Source organism: Lithobates pipiens, unplaced genomic scaffold, assembly GCF_037356315.1.
Source record: "Lithobates pipiens isolate NorthernLeopardFrog02 unplaced genomic scaffold, aLitPip1_a1.2 Scaffold_13, whole genome shotgun sequence".
Lineage (NCBI taxonomy): Eukaryota > Metazoa > Chordata > Amphibia > Anura > Ranidae > Lithobates > Lithobates pipiens.
The window spans coordinates 352693501-352713133 of record NW_027507718.1 but is presented as its reverse complement, the minus strand read 5'-3'; the positions used below and the strand labels follow the sequence as shown (position 1 = coordinate 352713133).

Below are 19633 nucleotides of genomic sequence, written 5' to 3'. Positions count from 1 at the left end.
GTGAAGGTGCATGAATTGGGGCTGATCTGAAGTGTGGAGTTGCAGGAATTGGGGCTGATATGAGGCACGAGTACAGGATGTTAATTTATCATTACTCAAGTTACTTTATAAAAAATCCTTTTTGTGATTGAGAGTGTGAAGTTGACTTTTGTTATAAAATCGGCACACTCAGTTCCTTTGAAAATATTTTTCAGCACACTGTGCTCAAAAGGTTGCCTACCCCTGATTTAATGTATGCTAAAATAAAGATAGCTGCACAGAACACAGTTGCAATTAAAGAGAAAAACGAATCCCCAACCACCATCTATTCTTTTAACTAACTGCAGGTATCGATCAAAAGATAGTTCAAATACAATAACCTACTTCAAACAGTTCACTAGCTTAGAGCCCCGTAGCATTGTTTCACATAAAGTATGACCCTGTTACATCTACTTGTTACTGCATGATCTGTGAATACACCTGCAGCTTATTAAGTATAGCTCGGTGCTTTAACAAAGAATGTATTTTGTGTGGTTCTTCTCATAACGAATACTCATAGGTATTTGAAAGCAATAAATCGGATTTAGTTTTTTATTTAAATCTGATTTTTTTCATTTAAATCAGAGTTTTTGATTAAAAACCAAATTTATTTTAATATAAATGCTTGTGGAGTAAAAATCTATTTACAGATTTTCTATTTAAGATACATTAATAACTTAGTTAATAACTTAGTTTATTCAGCATGAAATGGAGCTTAGTTATGTAGCACAAGGCTGTATATTCTGCAATATATACATTTTTGGTGAACTCATTCAATAAATCCAAAGCTCTGCAAGCTGAGAAAACAGGCACTGGCAATGTTTTAATAAAACAAAATAATTTGAGTAGTTCAACTATATGTGATTAACCTAAAATCGGTTCTGATATCGCTGTCTTACTAACCTTATTATTCTAAATAGGAAACCTTAAACTTGTTTGCAAATATTAAAGATTTTAACTACCAGCAAGAATGAGTCCTTACATTTAAAGAGCACCTGTAATTTCAGAACCATCATGGCAGCGCCTGTTAGCGGGCATCCACTCACCTGCTGCCGCCACATCCCTCACCTTGTTGTGTCACTGCCACATGACCAGCCGCCCCATTAAAGTGAATGAGACTGTCGGTGAATCAACAGCAGGTCCGAGGAGGAGCTGCTGTGGGACAGAGATGACAGTGGCTCTTTAAAAATCATGATTTAAATCGAGCCTTTTTACTAGTGATTTAAATCATGAATTAATGGTTCTACAGATCCATAAGCTCATACTGGAGATAGATATTTGCTCTGATCTCCTCAATATCCCATATCCCATCTGCTCCTAACCCTTCACTAGCACTACTACATCTTGAGATAGAGACAAAATTCCCATCAGGATCGCGGGTAGTAATAATACATCTACTTGTGACAAAACTAAATATAATCAAACTCTGAAAAACGTCAGAAGCCCCTTCCACTTCCAGTACAATTGCAGATCTGAAACTCCAATGCAAGATGGAGAGACTAGTTATCAGGAAAAATTTAAGTATGGCAAAATTCCTCGCTAAATGGTGGTCTTGGTTCACACAGCCAAAATGTACTGTAATAATATGATGTTTTTGTATCACTGTTCTGACTTGTCTCCATTTCCTCCTCTTCTGCCTACTACTGTAAAGCACAATTACTCTCACCTTGCTGGTGACCCCCCTCCTCATTCCCACCTTTATTCTGCCCATTTGAACGAACACTAAACGTGCCTAGTGCTTAAGCGCATTTAGTTGAGTTGACCAAGGTTTTTGCGGCAAAACACTCCTCTCTTGCACACCCTGGCTCAGAATTTTTTTTTTCTGCCATGTGCAAGGACACATAGACTAACATAAAGGGGCATTTAAAAGGCAGAAAAAATAAGTCAAACGTCCTGCAAAGTGACCTGATGTTCTGTGTGCACGAGGCTTACATTGCGTATAAATATGCAAGTTTCAACCAACTCAGCTTATGGGGGATGGTGTCACATTTAGATATCTTCGCCTTGGGTGTCACAGGACCTTGCCCTTGGTAATGCTTTCAAATGTGCAGCCTACAAAGCAACTATTAGCCTCAGACCCACTGTATCTTCATACACCCACTGTGTAATCCTTCCACCTTCCCACTGTTACAACATCACAGCGACCCTTCCACAGTTGCAGCCTGTAACATACACACAGTCCCGTGGTGGAAAAGTACATACACAAAAAACATAATCTATATGTATACCCAATGCATAGTTCTGAAAATAATAAAATGATCCTCTGTGGCATGTGGACACTAAAACAGTGATTCCACTTTGATTACACACATTACTAATTTAGAAGGACAAGGATCACAACGTGAAATCATGACAAATAAAAATCAAAGATCTATCTTTCTTTCTGGTTAAATCTGACACAAAGCTCTATGTGCTTCACCATTGTAGTAGCTTGCAGGAATCCCCTGTAAACTGTTACCAGACCATTCAACAGCAAGATCCATTATAATAAAGAGGTTACATTAGACTAAATGATGTACAGCTTATCATTAAGTAGGCTAAAAATATCCTGAAATGTGGAAAAATAAACACAGGCATAAGTAAGCAGCTGCTGAAAGAGAACTCATGCAATCAGCATAGTTAATGAAAACAGATCAGCATTGGTAGCTCCTTGAGAATGCCACTGCAAGGCTATAGGAAAATAAACCCAGATGGGGAAGGTGCTGTGACAAAATAGGAAAGAGCGATTCTCACCTGGAGTGGTGTTAAAGTCTAAGATACGGTGGTGAGATTGCAGCAGATCTGGATTACTGGATGACAGTGTCCCGCTGACAGGGAGTGTAGCTGGCATGTGCTTGGTCTGTCGAAGACCGACAATGCTGTCATCTTGAGACTGGCCAATTCCAATGTCACTGGGAAAAAAAAAACATTTAAATAAGATCTCCGTGCAGACCTGATGCATGATGTATACATTCACAAATTCCCATTGCTACAGAAGGTTTTCGGTTACTTCATATTACTTATGTTTCATCAAACTCTTTTGTAGAGGCAATGACGGCTTATTGTTATTAAACCAATTTGTTTATCCATATAGAACAGATGTAGGCGAGATGGTGACTAGATAATTCAAGAACAACAGCCTATGGAACAAAAATGATCTACTGAATTCCCAGTGATAGCCTACTACCCAAAAGTTCAGGGGGTACACACTATGAGAAAAATCAGTTTCAATTTTGATATTGTGTACACAACTTTTGACATACGATTCAGACTATGCAAATTAAAATTCCCAAAGGGACAGGACAAACGCCAATTTTTTTCTCATACGTGAACAGAGCGTTTAATGTGTACTGTTTTCATTCCCCAAAAATCATATAGCAAAGACTGCACATGATCAGAAATAAATAAAAAAAAGCCTTTGTCATACGAGAATTTTCATACATTATACTTCCTTGGTTCTGTCTTGCTGTGAAAAATCGAGGAAAACTGACAATTGGTCCCCCCATTTTCTTATAGTGTGTACCCACCTTTCAAAGTGTCTGAAACCAGTATTTAATGTTAGTGAACTCATTCCTGCTGCTGGGGTTTATCTTGGGAGACAAATATGCCATCAGCCACAAAATCCACACTAGCCAGTAGTATTTTCTGAAAGACTTCTATTTTAAATCTATCTGCACATTGTACATCATAATCTGCACCTGATTCAAGGAAGTTTGTCAGATTAGAAGATTATTAAATTCCCTAAAGCGTCAATCCACCCAAACTTGAAACTAGCCCAACAGCAAAATGTAGTGATCAGCGCTCGCAGGCGTCGGCTGCGAGTACTGATCGCATGCTGGTTTTCCAGCATGTTCGTTCTACAGAAGACGGTCGTGAGACCAGCTTCTGCCAGATGAGGAGCTGTACACACAAGCCGAAAACAGGCCAGTAACTTCCGAACCAACAGTTTTTGGCCCATGTGTACCTAGCTTAAGACTCCAAAATGACAGGGAAAGTATGAACTCTTTTACATCCAGAGATATAAGAAGCCAGGAGGTGATTTGGCCTAAAAGCTTTACCAACAATGGACATAGAACTATTGGATGAATTGACCAACAGTTACTCATAATATATTTATATACGCCAGCTTGTAATAAGGTTTAATGTTCCTTTAAATAGAAAGCATGAAATACATTAGTCATAACGTATTTATATAAGCCATCTTGTAATAAGGTTTAGTGCACCTTTAAATAGAAAGCATGAAAAAGCTCATTAAGGCCAAATGGATGGATGCTGCTAGGCTGTATGCGTGGGAGTTGCATGCCCACTCACTGTGCAGCGATAACACTTTGGAGACGGAGTGAAATGTCAGTGAACTTCAAGAGGTAAATGTATTTTCACCTGACACTTAGAAAATGCTAAATGAGAACCAGAAATTCTGTCAAGTGTAAATCCTTCCCCCATCTCTGCTTCAACAATCACACATAAACGCCAAATGGAAAGACAGATCTAAATGTAATCCCTGATACAGTCAGCAATAGTAAAAACTGCATTTATGACACCTTCATTTCCGGCAGCAGGAGGAAATATTATGATGCTGTGTTATTAGGTATCCATGACACTAGCACTCTAGCTTTTGTTAAACCCTCTTGGAGCTACAGGTGCCTTTCCTCCTGATAGATTACATCACTCTATAGCCAGGAGCTCCTTCATTCTGTCTAAACGTTTACTGGAGAATTTAGTTGCTAAAGGCTTGCATAATGTTCCGTACAGGACGATGCAGAATTCAGTCTTCTTGCCATCAGGCAACTAATTGCCAGTTTCCACTGATTGATGCATTTATGTAAAGATTCCTTCTAGCACAGAGTATGAGAGAGTACGAGTGTGCACAACTTACATCTATCAGCTTTTGTTGTCTGTGACTACAATACAAAAGGGAGAGGCCCAAATCCGTTCACAGGGAAACGATCCCCGATTCCTTTGAAGATATCTCTGTAGTAGGCAGATTGGGCAGAAGGGTGCAATACAATGAACTATTTTATTACTTCGGGACATGAAGTAGCAAGCAGTACTTGAAGGGTGTGTACTGTGTAATTAATTATTTCTCATCTAACAAAACCAGTTTGTGACATTAGACCAATTGTTGGAAAGGAAATGTGCTTGGGTTATTATACAAGTCCGGCATCAGGTAAGAGCCTGCATCTTTTCTGTGGAAGACTGTGCAAGTTAACCAATAGGTGAGATAAGGCTTCTTGTATAAAATACTGAATTTATAAGCTAATGGTTCCTTAAAGGAAAAAGTCAACTGGTGGGATTAAAAACCGAATACATTTTTTTTATATGATAGAATCAGGGCATTAGGTCTGATCACTTCTCATAAACATGCTCCCTTTGGTGAGTAGATTAGATGAGATTAGACTGATGTGCTTTGGCAAGTGGGCATCTTAGTACAAAAACTTTAGGTTAACACAGAGTAGGACATGAGATATGACATTTTATGACAATTTATATTCACAATAACAAAATCAGAGAAATTAAGGAACACAGCTTACCGACCCAGTGCACAAATATGTGAATGAGTATGGCCTCAGCCAATGCCGCTTCATCCACGCCCTCCGACATGTATCGCCCCACACACCAGGCTTAGTGTGCCATGGCGAAACATGTCAGAGGGCATGGCTGGAGCGACATTGGCTGAGGTCGTACTCATTCACATATTCGTGCACTGGGTAGGTGAGCGATGTTCCTTCATTTTTCTGTGGATGCTTCTACACCTCTCAATGGTGCATAGGCCGCTGCTCCCTTCAATGCAACCGGTGGGGATATCTTTATCTCTGCTTAGAGCAGCACTGCAAGATATACCTGGATCACAATAACAAAATGCTGCAAACTCAGAAGAAAACAACAAAATGTTTGAGAATTAAAATACTTTTATATATCTAAACATGCATACTTGTAAGGTTTCTGAGGAAGAATACTGATCCGAGTTTTATCCAAAATCTTCTTCAGCTTGTTTCTTCCTCCGACTGTGTTGGCTTTGGCCTTTTTGCTCACTTTTTCAAGTCCAATAACTTGTTCAACATCAACTGCAAGATCTGGAATAGAATAACGACTGGCCTTCTTGATGTCGCCAATTTTGGGCAAATGAGGGGCACTATTTCTTTTTTCTTCCAACATTCTTGCAAGAAGCTCTTTGAAGACTGGAAAAAATGCAACAAATTTGTGTTAATGTGCTTGTAACTAAACAAAACTATCAAAGTTGTATTTGTTGTTAATATATGCATATAAAGAAAAGGGTTATAAATAATTTACCCAATTTGCTTCATAATTTTAAACTTAGACAGGGACCCTCCCATTAGATTTTGGAATAAAATTTTAAGATGTACTGCTGTGACACACAAATGCTTAGGGGCCCCCACTCAGGCTGACAAGGTCTGATAAATTGAATGCTGCTGACTAGGGAGTGTGCAGGCTGGGGAAAGGTTCATCCAGACCCAAAGCATGCTGAAGAGATAGTCTGGCCGCTGCCCACCTCGCCCAGCCTGAGTGGTTAGCAGGTAAAAGCATCCTCCGCTCTATTCATCCAGGCCACGCCTCCAATATGCACTGGTTATGTATTTTTCAAAACCAGCAATTACAGCATGACAAATAAATAAACCTAAGGGCCCTTTTCCACCTCAGCATATGCAGAAATGTATGTTTTAGAAATGCATATGCGCTTAAGTGCAGAATCCTGGTGATTCGGGGCTCTACCTGCTCTGGTAAGCGTTTATTTTTCAGCCGGTGGAGGGATTGTCACTCATTACTAGTGGATTGGAGTCATCCTCCCATGTGGTTTCCCTATTACCTTTATGGGACTTGTGGTTACTTGGTGGATATTTTAGAAATTTAAGGACATTATTGATGTTGCGCTGCACTTTCTATTTTTATATGTATCCAAGGTGATGTGATTAACCTGAAGTGTTCAGCTCGCAACCTTTTGTAAATATTTTGTCTGCAATTGTCTTATATAGTAATAAAAGTAAATAAACATAACATATAGGATAAAATTGGCTTACCAAATAGATTTGTTTTCACAGTGATAGACAAGTGAGTATTGTTCTTGAGAATTTCCATAGCCTTCGTTAGCTGAATGTTTTCAAAGTTTTGACCATTCACCTCCAATATCTACAAGTAAAGGGCAAGGAACACAACGTGATTAATAATCCAAGCAGTGACATTTACCTTCCTGAGAGAGAATGGCTCTGTGTTGGCTTTTTTTCCCTTTAATGTATAGAAGCTGCAAAGGTAATGCATTTAATTGACATGAATTATTGAACTGCTCCTTTCTTGAGTCTCTTCCCTAACAGTAAATAGAAAAGATTTCCCATGGAGATGGTGGTCTTACATACCTGATCCCCTCTCTTTAAGCCAGCCTCCACAGCTTTACTTCCAGGATCCACGCTGTCAACAAAGATGCCAAATCCCTTGTCTGATCCCCCAAGAAGGGTGAAAGGCAAGAGGGCTTCTCGGGATGGCTTTGTTAGTGTTATCAATCTTCTCTTTGCCTTGGCAGCACATGCAATATTTAACAGCCTCAGGTGTCCTCCCATTTTCTGAAGGAGAAAGTAGGAAAACAGCATTTAAAACTCCACAAGGGCACAATAACCTGGAATGCATCTATATCTATTGCGACTCTGCTTATATATGTATAACGATAGAAAATTTTACTTCCATTTGCCAAAATTTTTTACCTTTTGTTCACCCATGGAAATAAACTATACATTTGCACTCTATATATAGTTTTTAATAGCACAATAGATGATAAAGAATTTTACCTCGCGTTCCAAGTTGTTCTCAAATTCCTCTAAAAAACGAGTCATAGCTAGGTCACCTTCAAAGTCATTGAAATGATTGTTAACCCAGAGCAATACAACTCGAGTTACCTGCAAGGTAAAGGACAGAAGATGAGGGTCATTGTGTGAACTGGTCAAACTGTACACTGACAGCTGTATATGCTGGTTTCAACTAGTTTATTTACTATGATTATAATAAAGAATGAGGCACAGGGCTGGTCTTGAAAGCCACATTTTAGTTGCATAAAAAAAAAAAAAAAGGACTTAAATGTGTATAAGTGACAGGTGTCCTTTAAAAAGGAGTTATTATAAAGACATAAGTAAAAAACTAATCACACAGAGAAAGGTTTATCATGCAATGCAAAGGAAATCTATTTTTACCTGTAAACCACAAGCACATACAATATTTTTATAGAATGTACTATGGATATTTTCTATTTTTACCTTGTCCCTGAGGCTAGGGTCATTAAACCACTCCAATAACTTCTTCCCCACTTCCATGGGACTTGACAGAAAGGTCCTATATGTGAGAAGGAAATCCTCTATATACGTTGGGTCAACCACAGAATGTTCTTCCACAAGGTGCATTGTGAGACGTTCTGCAGTTCCCTGTATATAAACAATATCATAAACTTTAATGCTTGAGGGATAAATAAAAAATGGACTATTTCAAAAAATAGTGACAAGTGCAATGATGTGCATTAACCCACTTTTACTTTTAACGTGTAAGCTTTGCAAGCTTAAAGCAGGTAGAGCACTAAATGATTCCCAGTGTATTTATAATGTATGCCACCAATATTACACAGTATTATAGAAACCAACAAATCATTTCAGCTTCTGCCCAGGAAAAAAGTAAACCATTGATCCTTCCATAGCAGTGTAAGCACATAATAGAGGACCAACTATATCAGCAGGCATTATGGATTGTAGTGAAGAGACACGAGTGCTAGGAGGAAACCACTGTAAATACTGGGACAAGGAAGGATTTGGTGGAAATTACCCACCAAGCCACTCTATATTGCTAGCTGGCATAAGGTAGTGCATTTCCATGCTTATTCTTGCTTAAACCAATACTTTTTTTAAGCTCATATATTAGGAAAGCGTAAAGAGCTATGATGTTCTGGGCTCCCAGCAGCTTTCACCTTTAGAGCAGCCACAATAATTAAAAATAATTTCTAAATGGTTTCATTATTATTTTAATCTTGGCCGAATACTAAAGACCCATCTGCCTTAAATGATGATGCACGATTACTTTAACTTTAATCAAAACTATAATCTTGCTCAACCTTTCCACACTTAACTTCAACATAACAGTTTCATTGAGAAAAGCAAGTACACAAACAATAGGTCCACAAATGTCCACAATTCAGCACATGCAGAAAAGAAAGGCTTTACATAGATTTTACAGTAAGGTAATGTGTGTCAGTTCATTGTTACCTTGATGACGATGTGACCTTTCCTGGTACCGGTACGGTCAAGTTCTCGATGTTCTTTTACCATTACAATTTCCCCCTCCTCTTCAACTTTCTGCATGTTTTTCTCCACCTGGTTCAGGATGCGGCAATAGTCTTGCTGAGCTATACAAACAAACTAGTAAAAAAAGAAAAAAAAAAAATTACTCAATTTCCAACATTACAAAAATGTCCCTGGACATATCAATAACTGCTTTAGTGTTGCATTAGAAAAATAAAGTAGTAATTGGAGAAGCACAGGTGGAAAACTTGGGTTATACAGGTAGTGGCTTATGGCAACCACCAAGATGGATAATATGTGGCAGATGTAGCGACTGTAAAAGACTTTTAGTTAGTGCATACTTGCATGCGGTCCAAATGATCAGATTATTATTAATATATATACAAGATATAAAATATATATCATTTCATCATATATTAAAATGCTGGATTGGATGTTATTTGTTCCTTTAAATGTTTAGGTGGGTTAAGCTGGAACAGATACTTTATACTGCAGATTAGAAACCAGTTCTTTGTGCCCCGGCAAAGGTATGTCCTGGTTTGATTATATGTATTGTGCTGAAGGGCCGTTTATGACTTCACTTATGTTAGTTATTGTACTAGTGGAAGTCTGACACATACTATGCTAAGCAAAAGTTCTAGGCACTTGTAAAAAAAAAAAAACGAAAAAAAAAATAAATGCTGGAAATCGGAGATGATTGTAATAAATACAGGTGGGCCCCTGGGTTAAAAACATCCGACTTACAAACGACTCCTACTTACAGAGGGAGACAACAGGAAGTAGAAATCTACCATTAGGAAGGAAAATGTCACTCTTGTAGGAGTTATCATGGGGAAAAAGGTGTCTCCATTGAGGGTTTATCAGCAATCCTTGTTTCCACAACAACCCAACATTTACAAAATCCAATTGTCATAGGGACAGAAAGTGAGGTGAAATCTTCTGAACAGGGGCACAGACAGCAAAACAAATGGTACAGGGGTGTTAACCCTTCCCTATGCTATCCATAAAACGTAAAAAATTTTTTTTTTTGGCTGGTGCTACACTTAAAAAAACGTACCTGTTCCAACTTACAAACAAATTCAACTTAAGAACAAACCTACAGAATCTTGTTTGTAACCCGGGGTACTGCTATAAACAGGTTTAAGTCATTAAAAATTTGCTAGAAATTGAAGTCAACAGAAGTAACACATTATTTGGTGTGACTACCCTTTGCCTTTAACTACTCGTAGTAACTTGTAGTTTCAAAAGATACTCACACTCCAGGTGGAAAACCATAGGTTCATTATAACATTTTTTAGTACAAAGCCAATGGTATATACAAGGACATAAGAAACCCATCCTAACCCGTACAGACTAGGGCCCATTTGTTGCAAAGCCTCTTTTAGACAATTTCATTTCAAAACTAAAAAAAAGAGAGGTGTTTATGGGATGAACATTGACTAATACAAGCTGCTCTATTTTGCTTAACACATTAAATTAATCACACACAGCTAATTAGTTATTAATAGTACTGTAAAATCAGCGGACACTTCATAAACAGATGAATACATCATGAATGACATACAGCAGCCCAAGTAAGCCACTAACTGCTTCTGAGATTCCCAATGATCTCACGTGAAGTGCCCGGCTGTCGGATTCAATCTAACAGTGTGCTGGCAGCCTGGCACTGCTCTACACCTACATACCTGGCAATCATCCACTTTGGTTCTCATCACTCCCTTCATTAATTCCTTCTCCATGGTTGGAGAGACTCCAAAGCTGTTTCCCATGCAAAGTATTTCTGTTCTCCCATCAGGGTATGTCACTTCTACTGAGCCATTTAAAATGACTGACCAGGAATCGAGCTGCAGGGCCAAGACACAAGCCAATATGATTAAAATCACACAGGTATCGTTTAGTGTTAAAGTGGTTGTAAACAACTTTGGAAAAAAACAAAAACTATCACCTGCAAGACAACGGCATAATGAGCTAGTATGCATAGCATACTAGCTCATTATGTAATACTCAACTAAGATGGAAGCCCCTGCTGAAGTGCCCATACACAACGCCGGCCGGCGACATTCCTCCCCAGTTACTTCCGTGTATCACAGCTTCAGCGATGTGATTGGCCGGGGCCGCGATGACATCATTCCCATGCATTCGCGCATGGGAGCCGCCGGTAACGGCACACTTACTGACGCAAATGGCACGTACGTGCTATTGCTTCAGTGCGCATGTGCCGATGATGTCAGCACATGCAGATACAGGGGATATCTCCTAAAACTTGAAGGTTTAGGAGATATCTGGGGTAGCTACAGGTAAGCCTTATAAACCATGTTAGCCACAATGTGTATATATACACACACACACACACACACACACACATATATACACACACACTCTTCTACAATATATGAAATACAATTTAATATAGAAATCAATCGCAACCACATTCTAGGTTTCATCAGCTAATTGTTGTTGGGCAGATTATTCAGAGTTATTGGTGGCTCCCAAATAAATCTAGGTTCACACTGATGTGGGCGTGGGAATTGTGGATAACCTACATGCCAAAATGCGCTGTTTAGCAGATGTGCGGAGATGCCTGTAATCTTAAATGGCATCCCCCACACATCGGAAAATGCAGTGCGGTTTCTGTGCGGCTGTGATTTCAGAAAAGGGCTGGGGATCTTTTCCCTGTATTTCCCACAGGTACAGCAGCCCATTCAAATGGGTTGGCAACTGTACCCATGCAAAATCACCCCGCAGAAAATGCACAGATGTTAACCTAGACTAAACTAAAAGAACACATAAGATAAATAAAGATAAATAAAACAAAACAAAAACAGCTAGGTGTGTTATATTGCTTTTGACAGCGTTCAAAGTAGAGGGGAGTCCCAGAAGGGGAGCAGGCTCATCCTAATACCAATCCAGAGGGCTAGTAAATGTAAAAAGGAAAGGATCGTCTCTGCTCCCAACCGGTCATATGACTAAGCTCGGTGGGCGGGGCAAAATGCATCAGGGCGTGTGATTTGGTGGTGACATGTAGGCCAAGGACACTATTTACAGTTTACTCATCTGGGCTGATCAGGAGTAATGTCAATCCTTTCTTCTTTACAAAAACTAGGCATTTTATTAGCTATCAGACATCCTTTGTAGTTGTTATCATGGCATAGATTGGCATTTTCTAAAAAAAATGTATACATGGTCTTTTTCATGTTTTTCACATAACAAGCATTTTTTTTATCTAAATCTAAAAACACATGCAAATATTCTTCTAACTTTCATAGACTGCGTTCTATATTATATGCCACTGTCACATGGAGTTGCACAACAACGCTCATGCAGTCATGCCTTTAAACAACTTTATTCCTATCATCTCATATCAGTCAAATTTGAAAGCTTGAAATCAAAGAGCAAATCTCTTACTTCCTCTCCATCATTTAGTACGACAGTTCCTGCCCGTTCCACCACAGCGAACACCATGACAGCGCACAGTTCCCGTCTGACAGACATCGTCATATTGGCAAAGGCAGGCAACTGATGCATGAACTCCAGGAGTTGTTCTAGAGAGAGAGATGGTTATTGAGGTGATGCATAGTTTACACGGTTAACCAACCAGCTATAGTGTTATCAGCCTAATACAATATATAACAGACAACAACAATTAATACATACAGACATGTGGAGTTAAAATGTGAACACTAGATAAGGCTGATAACACTGTATTACTTGATTGAAACTCCCAGACTGCATATCCCCCCCCCCAATCAGGTCTCAGGCATTTCCAGGAACAATGGAAGTTACAGATTTAATTTGCATTGCAGCTTCCAGGTGAAAATGGTTACTGCAGTGCAATCATAAAAAAGAAAGGATCACGATGAAAGCTAATGTAGATTGCTGGCTGAACTCCAGTATGCCAAGTGATATAAGCAGTTTCATGATAGGGTAGGAGGGAGGGTGATGTTCCTGGAAGGGCTGCAAGACCTGGGGACTTTTCCAACTACTACTAAATCTACATTTTCTTGAAAATCCCCTTCAAACCTCCTGGGTAAACAACACAGTGGTTCAAAAAAATTAAAATAATATATACATACATACATATATATATATATATATATATATATATATATATATATATATATAAATGCTGACACTGCATTAGATCTGAACACCAGGCACAAACATTCTCATTCAAATATATTCTTCATTAGCCACAAAGATATTAATCCACTTTGTGTGACCAGATAGATGCCTTTAGAAATCTATATATGTACCTTGTAAAAGTAGCAGTGACATCATCACTGTACTGTACCTAGACTGTGCACAGAGTAGAGTGGTGGGAGGGGCCCAGCAGGTCCAACCACTACAGCAGGGGGTCTCAAACTGGCGGCCCTGCTACTGTTGAGAAACTACAAGTCCTATCATGCTTCTGCCTGTGGGAGTTAATCTTGTAACTGTCAGCCTTGCAATACATCATGGGACTATTTTTGCAACAGCTGGAGGGCTGCCGGTTTGAGATCTCTGCACTACAGGCTGCCTGCAAATATAATACATGGGGAGGGGAGGGGAAAAGACCAGTCACCTTGCACAAAGAGAGAGCAGCGGTGACCGATCTTTATTATTTGAAGTGGTTTTACACTTGATTACTGCATAGTAAACATGGGCTCGGGCGTGTTTGAAATCCCATGTGCCTGATCCCGCCAGGAAGCCGACACTGCACACAGCTAATCACAGGCAGTGAGACATTTCCCGATCTGTGCGGCTGCAAACCAGGAAATGCACCACTGCCTGTGATTAGTGGTGTGCAGTGTCAGCTTCCTGGCGGGATCAGGCATGTGGGATTTCGAACACGCCTGAGCTCAAATCTTCTGCACAGATCTGTTAGAAATATACAAAGCACACCTAGATTCAAGTACGAATATGCATGACTCTTCTATTTAGACATTATTATGCTACAGTTCAGCTTTAAAGGAAATATTCAGAATGTTATTTTTGAATCAATTGCGATTTTAGTGAACTATAAGCAATTGGGTAAATAATCCTGCAAAGCAGCGTGAAATGATTTACAATATCAGAGATGATAAAACTCAAGAACGTGCAGTTATTCCAGCTTTGCAATATCCTTAAGATGGTTTATTAAGGCACCAATATCAATTGAAACTGGCACCAAAGATAGAGAATAAGTTTAACAGCAACTAAACAACCATTCAAATTCATAAGCTGCAGTTTGGAGTTTAAGTGATAACCTTGTTTATGTTATTACACATGCAAGCTTTTGGGACTGTACAAAAAATAAAAGCTAGAAAATAACGGGGGCATTAAAAGCCCAACTATACCCTCTTAAATGCATTACTGTTATGCAGTCAGGATTTCTACAGTCAGGCGTGTGTTCCTGAACACTGCTCTAATGACCATCTCTGGTCACGGAAAGGCAACGTGTGCTGTTAATTAGAGTGGTGTTCACAGGGAGGGGGTGTTAGACCGCCAACGACCCAATTCTCATAGTGCTGCCAACACCAGATTTTTATTACTGAACATATAGCTTGACTGCATTACTGTAATAAATTAAGAGGATTTATTTGGTCTTTACATTTTCATCTACATGCGAGTTGTCATAAAGATCCCCAAAATGAAATCTGACTATCAGAGTTAGGACAGCAAGGTTTGACTGTTACATGAACTTTTGAATTATTTACAAGGATTTTAGGTAGGAAGATGCAAATTGGTTCAGCAATAGTATTAAAGAGGAAGTAAACCCTGATGGGTTTACTTCCTCTTTTTTTCCCTGCAAAGGTAAAGCATAATGGACTACTATGCATCGCATAGTAGCTCATTATGTGTCACTTACCTGACACAGGAGCCAGCGAAGTCGCCGCTGATCCCTGTAGTCTGCCGCGTCCATCTTGCTGGTGGCGTCTCGCAGCTCCGACCAATGACAGCGGCGAAGCCGCGATGACGTCACTCCCGCGCATGCGCACGGGAGTCGCGCCTCGCAGCTCCGCCGCTGTCATACGGCGAGGCCGCGATGACGTCACTCCTGCGCATGCGCACGGGAGTCGACAAATTTGGCAAATCCATTCTTGGACTTGCCGCATTTAGTGCGCATGCGCGCCGCTGTCTACGGCGCATGCGCCGTAGACAGCGGTGCCCATTTTCGGGCAAATATCTCCTAAACCATATAGGTTTAGGAGATATTACTTGGACCTACAGGTAAGCCTTAATCTAGGCTTACCTGTAGGTCAAAGTTGTTTGGAAGGGTTTACTTCCATTTTAAGTAAAGACATAAATAAAGACTGTTTTTAATAACTAGACGGATGAAGAAACTGTTTTGTCTGGTGAGCTTTGCCATGGTTACAGGAATGAAATCAGGATATATAAATGATGTCAGTGCAGGTGAACATGTGCCCTGTACAATATTAAGCTACTGCACTGTTCAGCGAATACTGCTCTTTTGATCATTCAACATAAAGGTAAGCAAATTAAACCAATTTCTGTTCAATGTGTATGAAAATCATCATCAAAAAAATTATAAATTCCTACAAACCTGCTAAGAAGTTAAACATACTTTCAGGTATTTTTTCAAAATGGAACTAAACCTATCAATTTGGCTGATGCCATAACTGACCGCATGTGCAGCACCATGGGAACTGCAGATCAAACCGAGGTAAAGATGGCCGCTTTCTTAATTGTAAAGATTAGGAGCGCTTAGTTCAACTTTAGCGTGTACTCCGAAGCACACTCTTATGATGTGATGAACACTTGCAGCAAAGATATTTGGGGTGGGGGCCAAATATCACTGCTGGAAATTTTAAGCAAATTATTAATCATGTGCTTCCAGTACATAAAGACAGAACTCATGCTTCATTTCCAGGTACACAGAAAAAAGACAAAATTGATCTATTACAGCAAAGCATTTTTAGAACTGATGAATCACCCCAAATGAAGAATAAAGAACGACCTTGTAAAGTACACTGTGTGCACTGGTGAGAGTACATTCAAAAAACGTGGAATAGCAGAGATAAGGCATACCAGCAAGAACTTTAGCCCAGGGATTACTGGCCATCACAAAGGCTCAGACAGGTTACAAGGCGAATGCATGGTACATTCTGTGTACAAGCATATTGATGGAGCTTGTTTCATCCCATTCTTCTTCTATTGTGGGTTAGGCCAGTAATTGATTTCTAGATTCTGACCTTTACTAGAGACGTGTTTATGTCTGCAATAAACAGGATTAAAAAGGTGGGACTGTCTGTTCACTGCTAGCAATCTGGCTTTTTGTCAACTTACCAATGTCATCATCTGTTCGGTCAATGGGATCTTTTTCTAGGCAGTCTCTAACAATATCTCGGCTCATTAAGGGATCAGATGCTCTCTCGATATCCTCTTCATCATCGTCATCTTCTGAGTCTACAGCAGTCTCTGGCAGTCCACTCAGGTCCATATCTCCGGGCTCACTTTCTGTGGCCTTGTAGAAATAAAATAAAAAATAATTAAACAGTAATAAGCCACGGTTCACAATTTCTAGACAAACACAATAGAACGTGCTTCATTCAAATTTCTAATAGTAAAGGACTGCCTTTATCCTAACCGGAGCAGATGCCATGAGTCCACCTGTCTAGATAAAATTCAGGGATTTATTGATCAACGGTGCACGCCAAAATTCACATAATGTTCACCCATTTCACTCATATGATTCAATTGCAGAAATAGGTGAATCAAGGGTTCAAATATTGATAAACGGATCCCACAGTACTAAATCTGATTGATCAAAAACTGATTTGTTTTTTCCCCCTTGAACTATTTTTCAGTGTAATATAATTTGTAAAAATAATTACTGAATTATAAAGCATCAAAATCTTCTTAAATGTACTGCCTGCACTTGCACAGAAATGATAGCACAAGTCAGTAGAGATTCAATGTTAGATTTATTCAAACCTTCGTGATACTTCTGACATTTTCAAAGATTCCGCTCATTAATTTACTGCTCCACAACTGGGAATACTACAACAAAGTTCCATTTGCTCATGCATTTAAAAAAAAAAAAAATTACATTACTTTAATAGACTGCGTGTTTTTTTGCCACTGTTTACATGAGACATTCTCTAGTACTCCATTGCTAGGAGAAGATTTATTCTCAGATACCACGCAATTGTGACTATATCCACTAGTTCTCAGCCCACTGGTTAAAATAATTGCTTGTGTATGTTGCTTTTTTTTTTTATTCAAAAAGTTTCAGAAAGTGTCATGCAGAAATAATTTTTTTCAAAAACACAGAACATGCTACTGTATTAAATTATTATTAAAGGTCACTGGTGATTATAGGAAAATGCAATACTCTGCAATTTTACTTCGACATTTGTGAATGTGTTGCATAAGGCTAGTATTATCACAGTGCTGTCATTATTCCCTGCACAGCTTCTAGCCTGGAGAACATTTTCCATAGCTATATTATAAGCACATAAGGCAGCTCTTCCTCCTCATCCCATGCTGCTATGCTGCCTACGGATAATATGAAAAGCCATTTAAAGGCAACTGTTAAAGTTCTAGTTTGTATACCGGCGACAGCAAAGAATAGACATTGAACATGGAAAAATTGAACCCCCCCCCCCCCCCAAAAGAGGGTCTTTTGAAAAAGAAAGCCTTGATTTCATACAGTGGAGGCATGAAAACAGTCCGGAACAAAGCAGTTTATTAATTTAGGAATGGCGTAAACTTTAGATTGGCAGTATGCGATGCATATGACCACTTAGTCAATTCCCCAAAACATCACTTGCTTAAAAAGTATCCTCCGTGAAAATGAACCCTGTAATGATTTTTTATGGGGGACAACTGCTAATGCATGTAATGTGTAGAATCCGCTTCCAGACATTTCTAATGCCATCAGCGCTACCTTACACAAATTCAGTTACTAAACCCTTATCCCAATAACACATATCTTTCTAAAATCTGCTAGTTTTTCTTATAGCTGCAGGCTTTAAAAAAAAAGAAAAATAAACCTTTAGGGGGGGGATGTAATTAAGGAGTTGCCAGAGACAATATTTAATCATTTGTGGAAAAAATTTCCGACAAGGATTACAATGTCGTGTATCAGTGCGACTGAACGACTGATATTCACTTGTATAATAAGTGACCTTCTGTGGCCAAGACTAGGTAGCGCACTTCGCTATATTATGGCGCAGTCTTGTCAGCAGTGAAACAGTTAATGAATCACGGATGACTAATAAGAATATTCTAGAAAACAGATGAGTGTGACAATACTCCCGCTGAGGACATAATGAACCAACATTCAATTTGTCTGCACTAATGCAGTGTTCCCTAGCTGCCACGGTGAATAAGCAGCTGCTATCAAATGCTGCTAGGTAGCCACAGGCAGCAGAACTTCAGGAAAGAACGCCAAAGGTGAGCTATAAAAATTGGAAGTAGACACGCCTGTATGGGGGAATAAAAGCTGCCATAAAACTCAGACCTGCAGCTTTTTTTCTGCTTTTGTCAGAACTGGATGGGCGCACACTTCTCCGGGCCCGATTCAGCATTTAGTGACTACACTTTCCAAGATGAAGTCATGTCAGAGCAGAGCGACATCCAATTCTCTACTTAGACTCTCAAATCCAGTTTACTGCTGTTAATGTGTCTGTAGAATGCAGACATCCATCTTAAATGCACAAGCCTCTAGTAATAATGTTTTCATTTATTTACTCTACTGAATGTTGCTGGTATTTGCTATTACAAACCTTAAATAAAGGCAAATGAGTGCTTCCATCATTCCTCTTACTCTAAATACAGCAATCCCTTGTGGTTTCTCCCCTGCATTTGCAACACCACAGCCCATCACACAATAATTGTTTTATGGCGGCACGTGATCACACTCCGGAATCAGAGCTGCAGCTAAACATACAGCGTTCACTACAGAAATGTATTATTCAGGTGTGTCCTCAGGTGCTCCAACACAAGCCAAAAACGTATTATAGGCAAGACAATGAGGCTACAGACAGACTCGCAACAACGTGCGTCTTTGTGACGTCTATTCGAATCAGGTGGCCAAATAAAAACATGACAAATTCACAAGTAAAATATAATTGTAAAGTTGCCGCTTCAGGCTAGGTTCATACTTGAGAACAAAGCAGCTCACAGCAGGAGTCCGGTTCGTCTCCATTCACCATTTCAGCCCGAATTTTGGGCTGAATTTGGGCCTGAAAAAGACCAAAAAATACACAGGGCTTCTGTGCAAATCGATGTGTGAACGGCTCCATAGAGAGCAAGTCACAATCTCCTGCTGTGCAAATTGGATGCAGGAAAACCAGCATCCAATTCGCAATAGTCTGAACCCAGCCTAAAGCTCTATCCACTAAGTGCAAAATGGAATATAAAAT

At 39.4% G+C, this 19633-nt stretch overlaps 1 protein-coding gene across 12 annotated transcripts in view; it reads right to left on the bottom strand.

Moving 5' to 3' along the window:
- Nucleotides 1–19633, bottom strand: part of RAPGEF2 (Rap guanine nucleotide exchange factor 2) — a 383922-nt gene that overhangs the window by 25738 nt on the left and 338551 nt on the right. For all 12 annotated transcript variants that reach the window (XM_077477128.1, XM_077477135.1, XM_077477136.1 and 9 more), the window contains 10 exons: nucleotides 16551–16728; nucleotides 12690–12826; nucleotides 10970–11128; nucleotides 9249–9401; nucleotides 8256–8420; nucleotides 7794–7901; nucleotides 7368–7571; nucleotides 7035–7143; nucleotides 5930–6176; nucleotides 2752–2909 (listed from right to left, as the gene is read on the bottom strand). In XM_077477128.1, coding sequence (XP_077333254.1) covers nucleotides 2752–2909; nucleotides 5930–6176; nucleotides 7035–7143; nucleotides 7368–7571; nucleotides 7794–7901; nucleotides 8256–8420; nucleotides 9249–9401; nucleotides 10970–11128; nucleotides 12690–12826; nucleotides 16551–16728 — 1618 coding nt within the window. The remainder of the gene's footprint in view (nucleotides 1–2751; nucleotides 2910–5929; nucleotides 6177–7034; nucleotides 7144–7367; nucleotides 7572–7793; nucleotides 7902–8255; nucleotides 8421–9248; nucleotides 9402–10969; nucleotides 11129–12689; nucleotides 12827–16550; nucleotides 16729–19633) is intronic.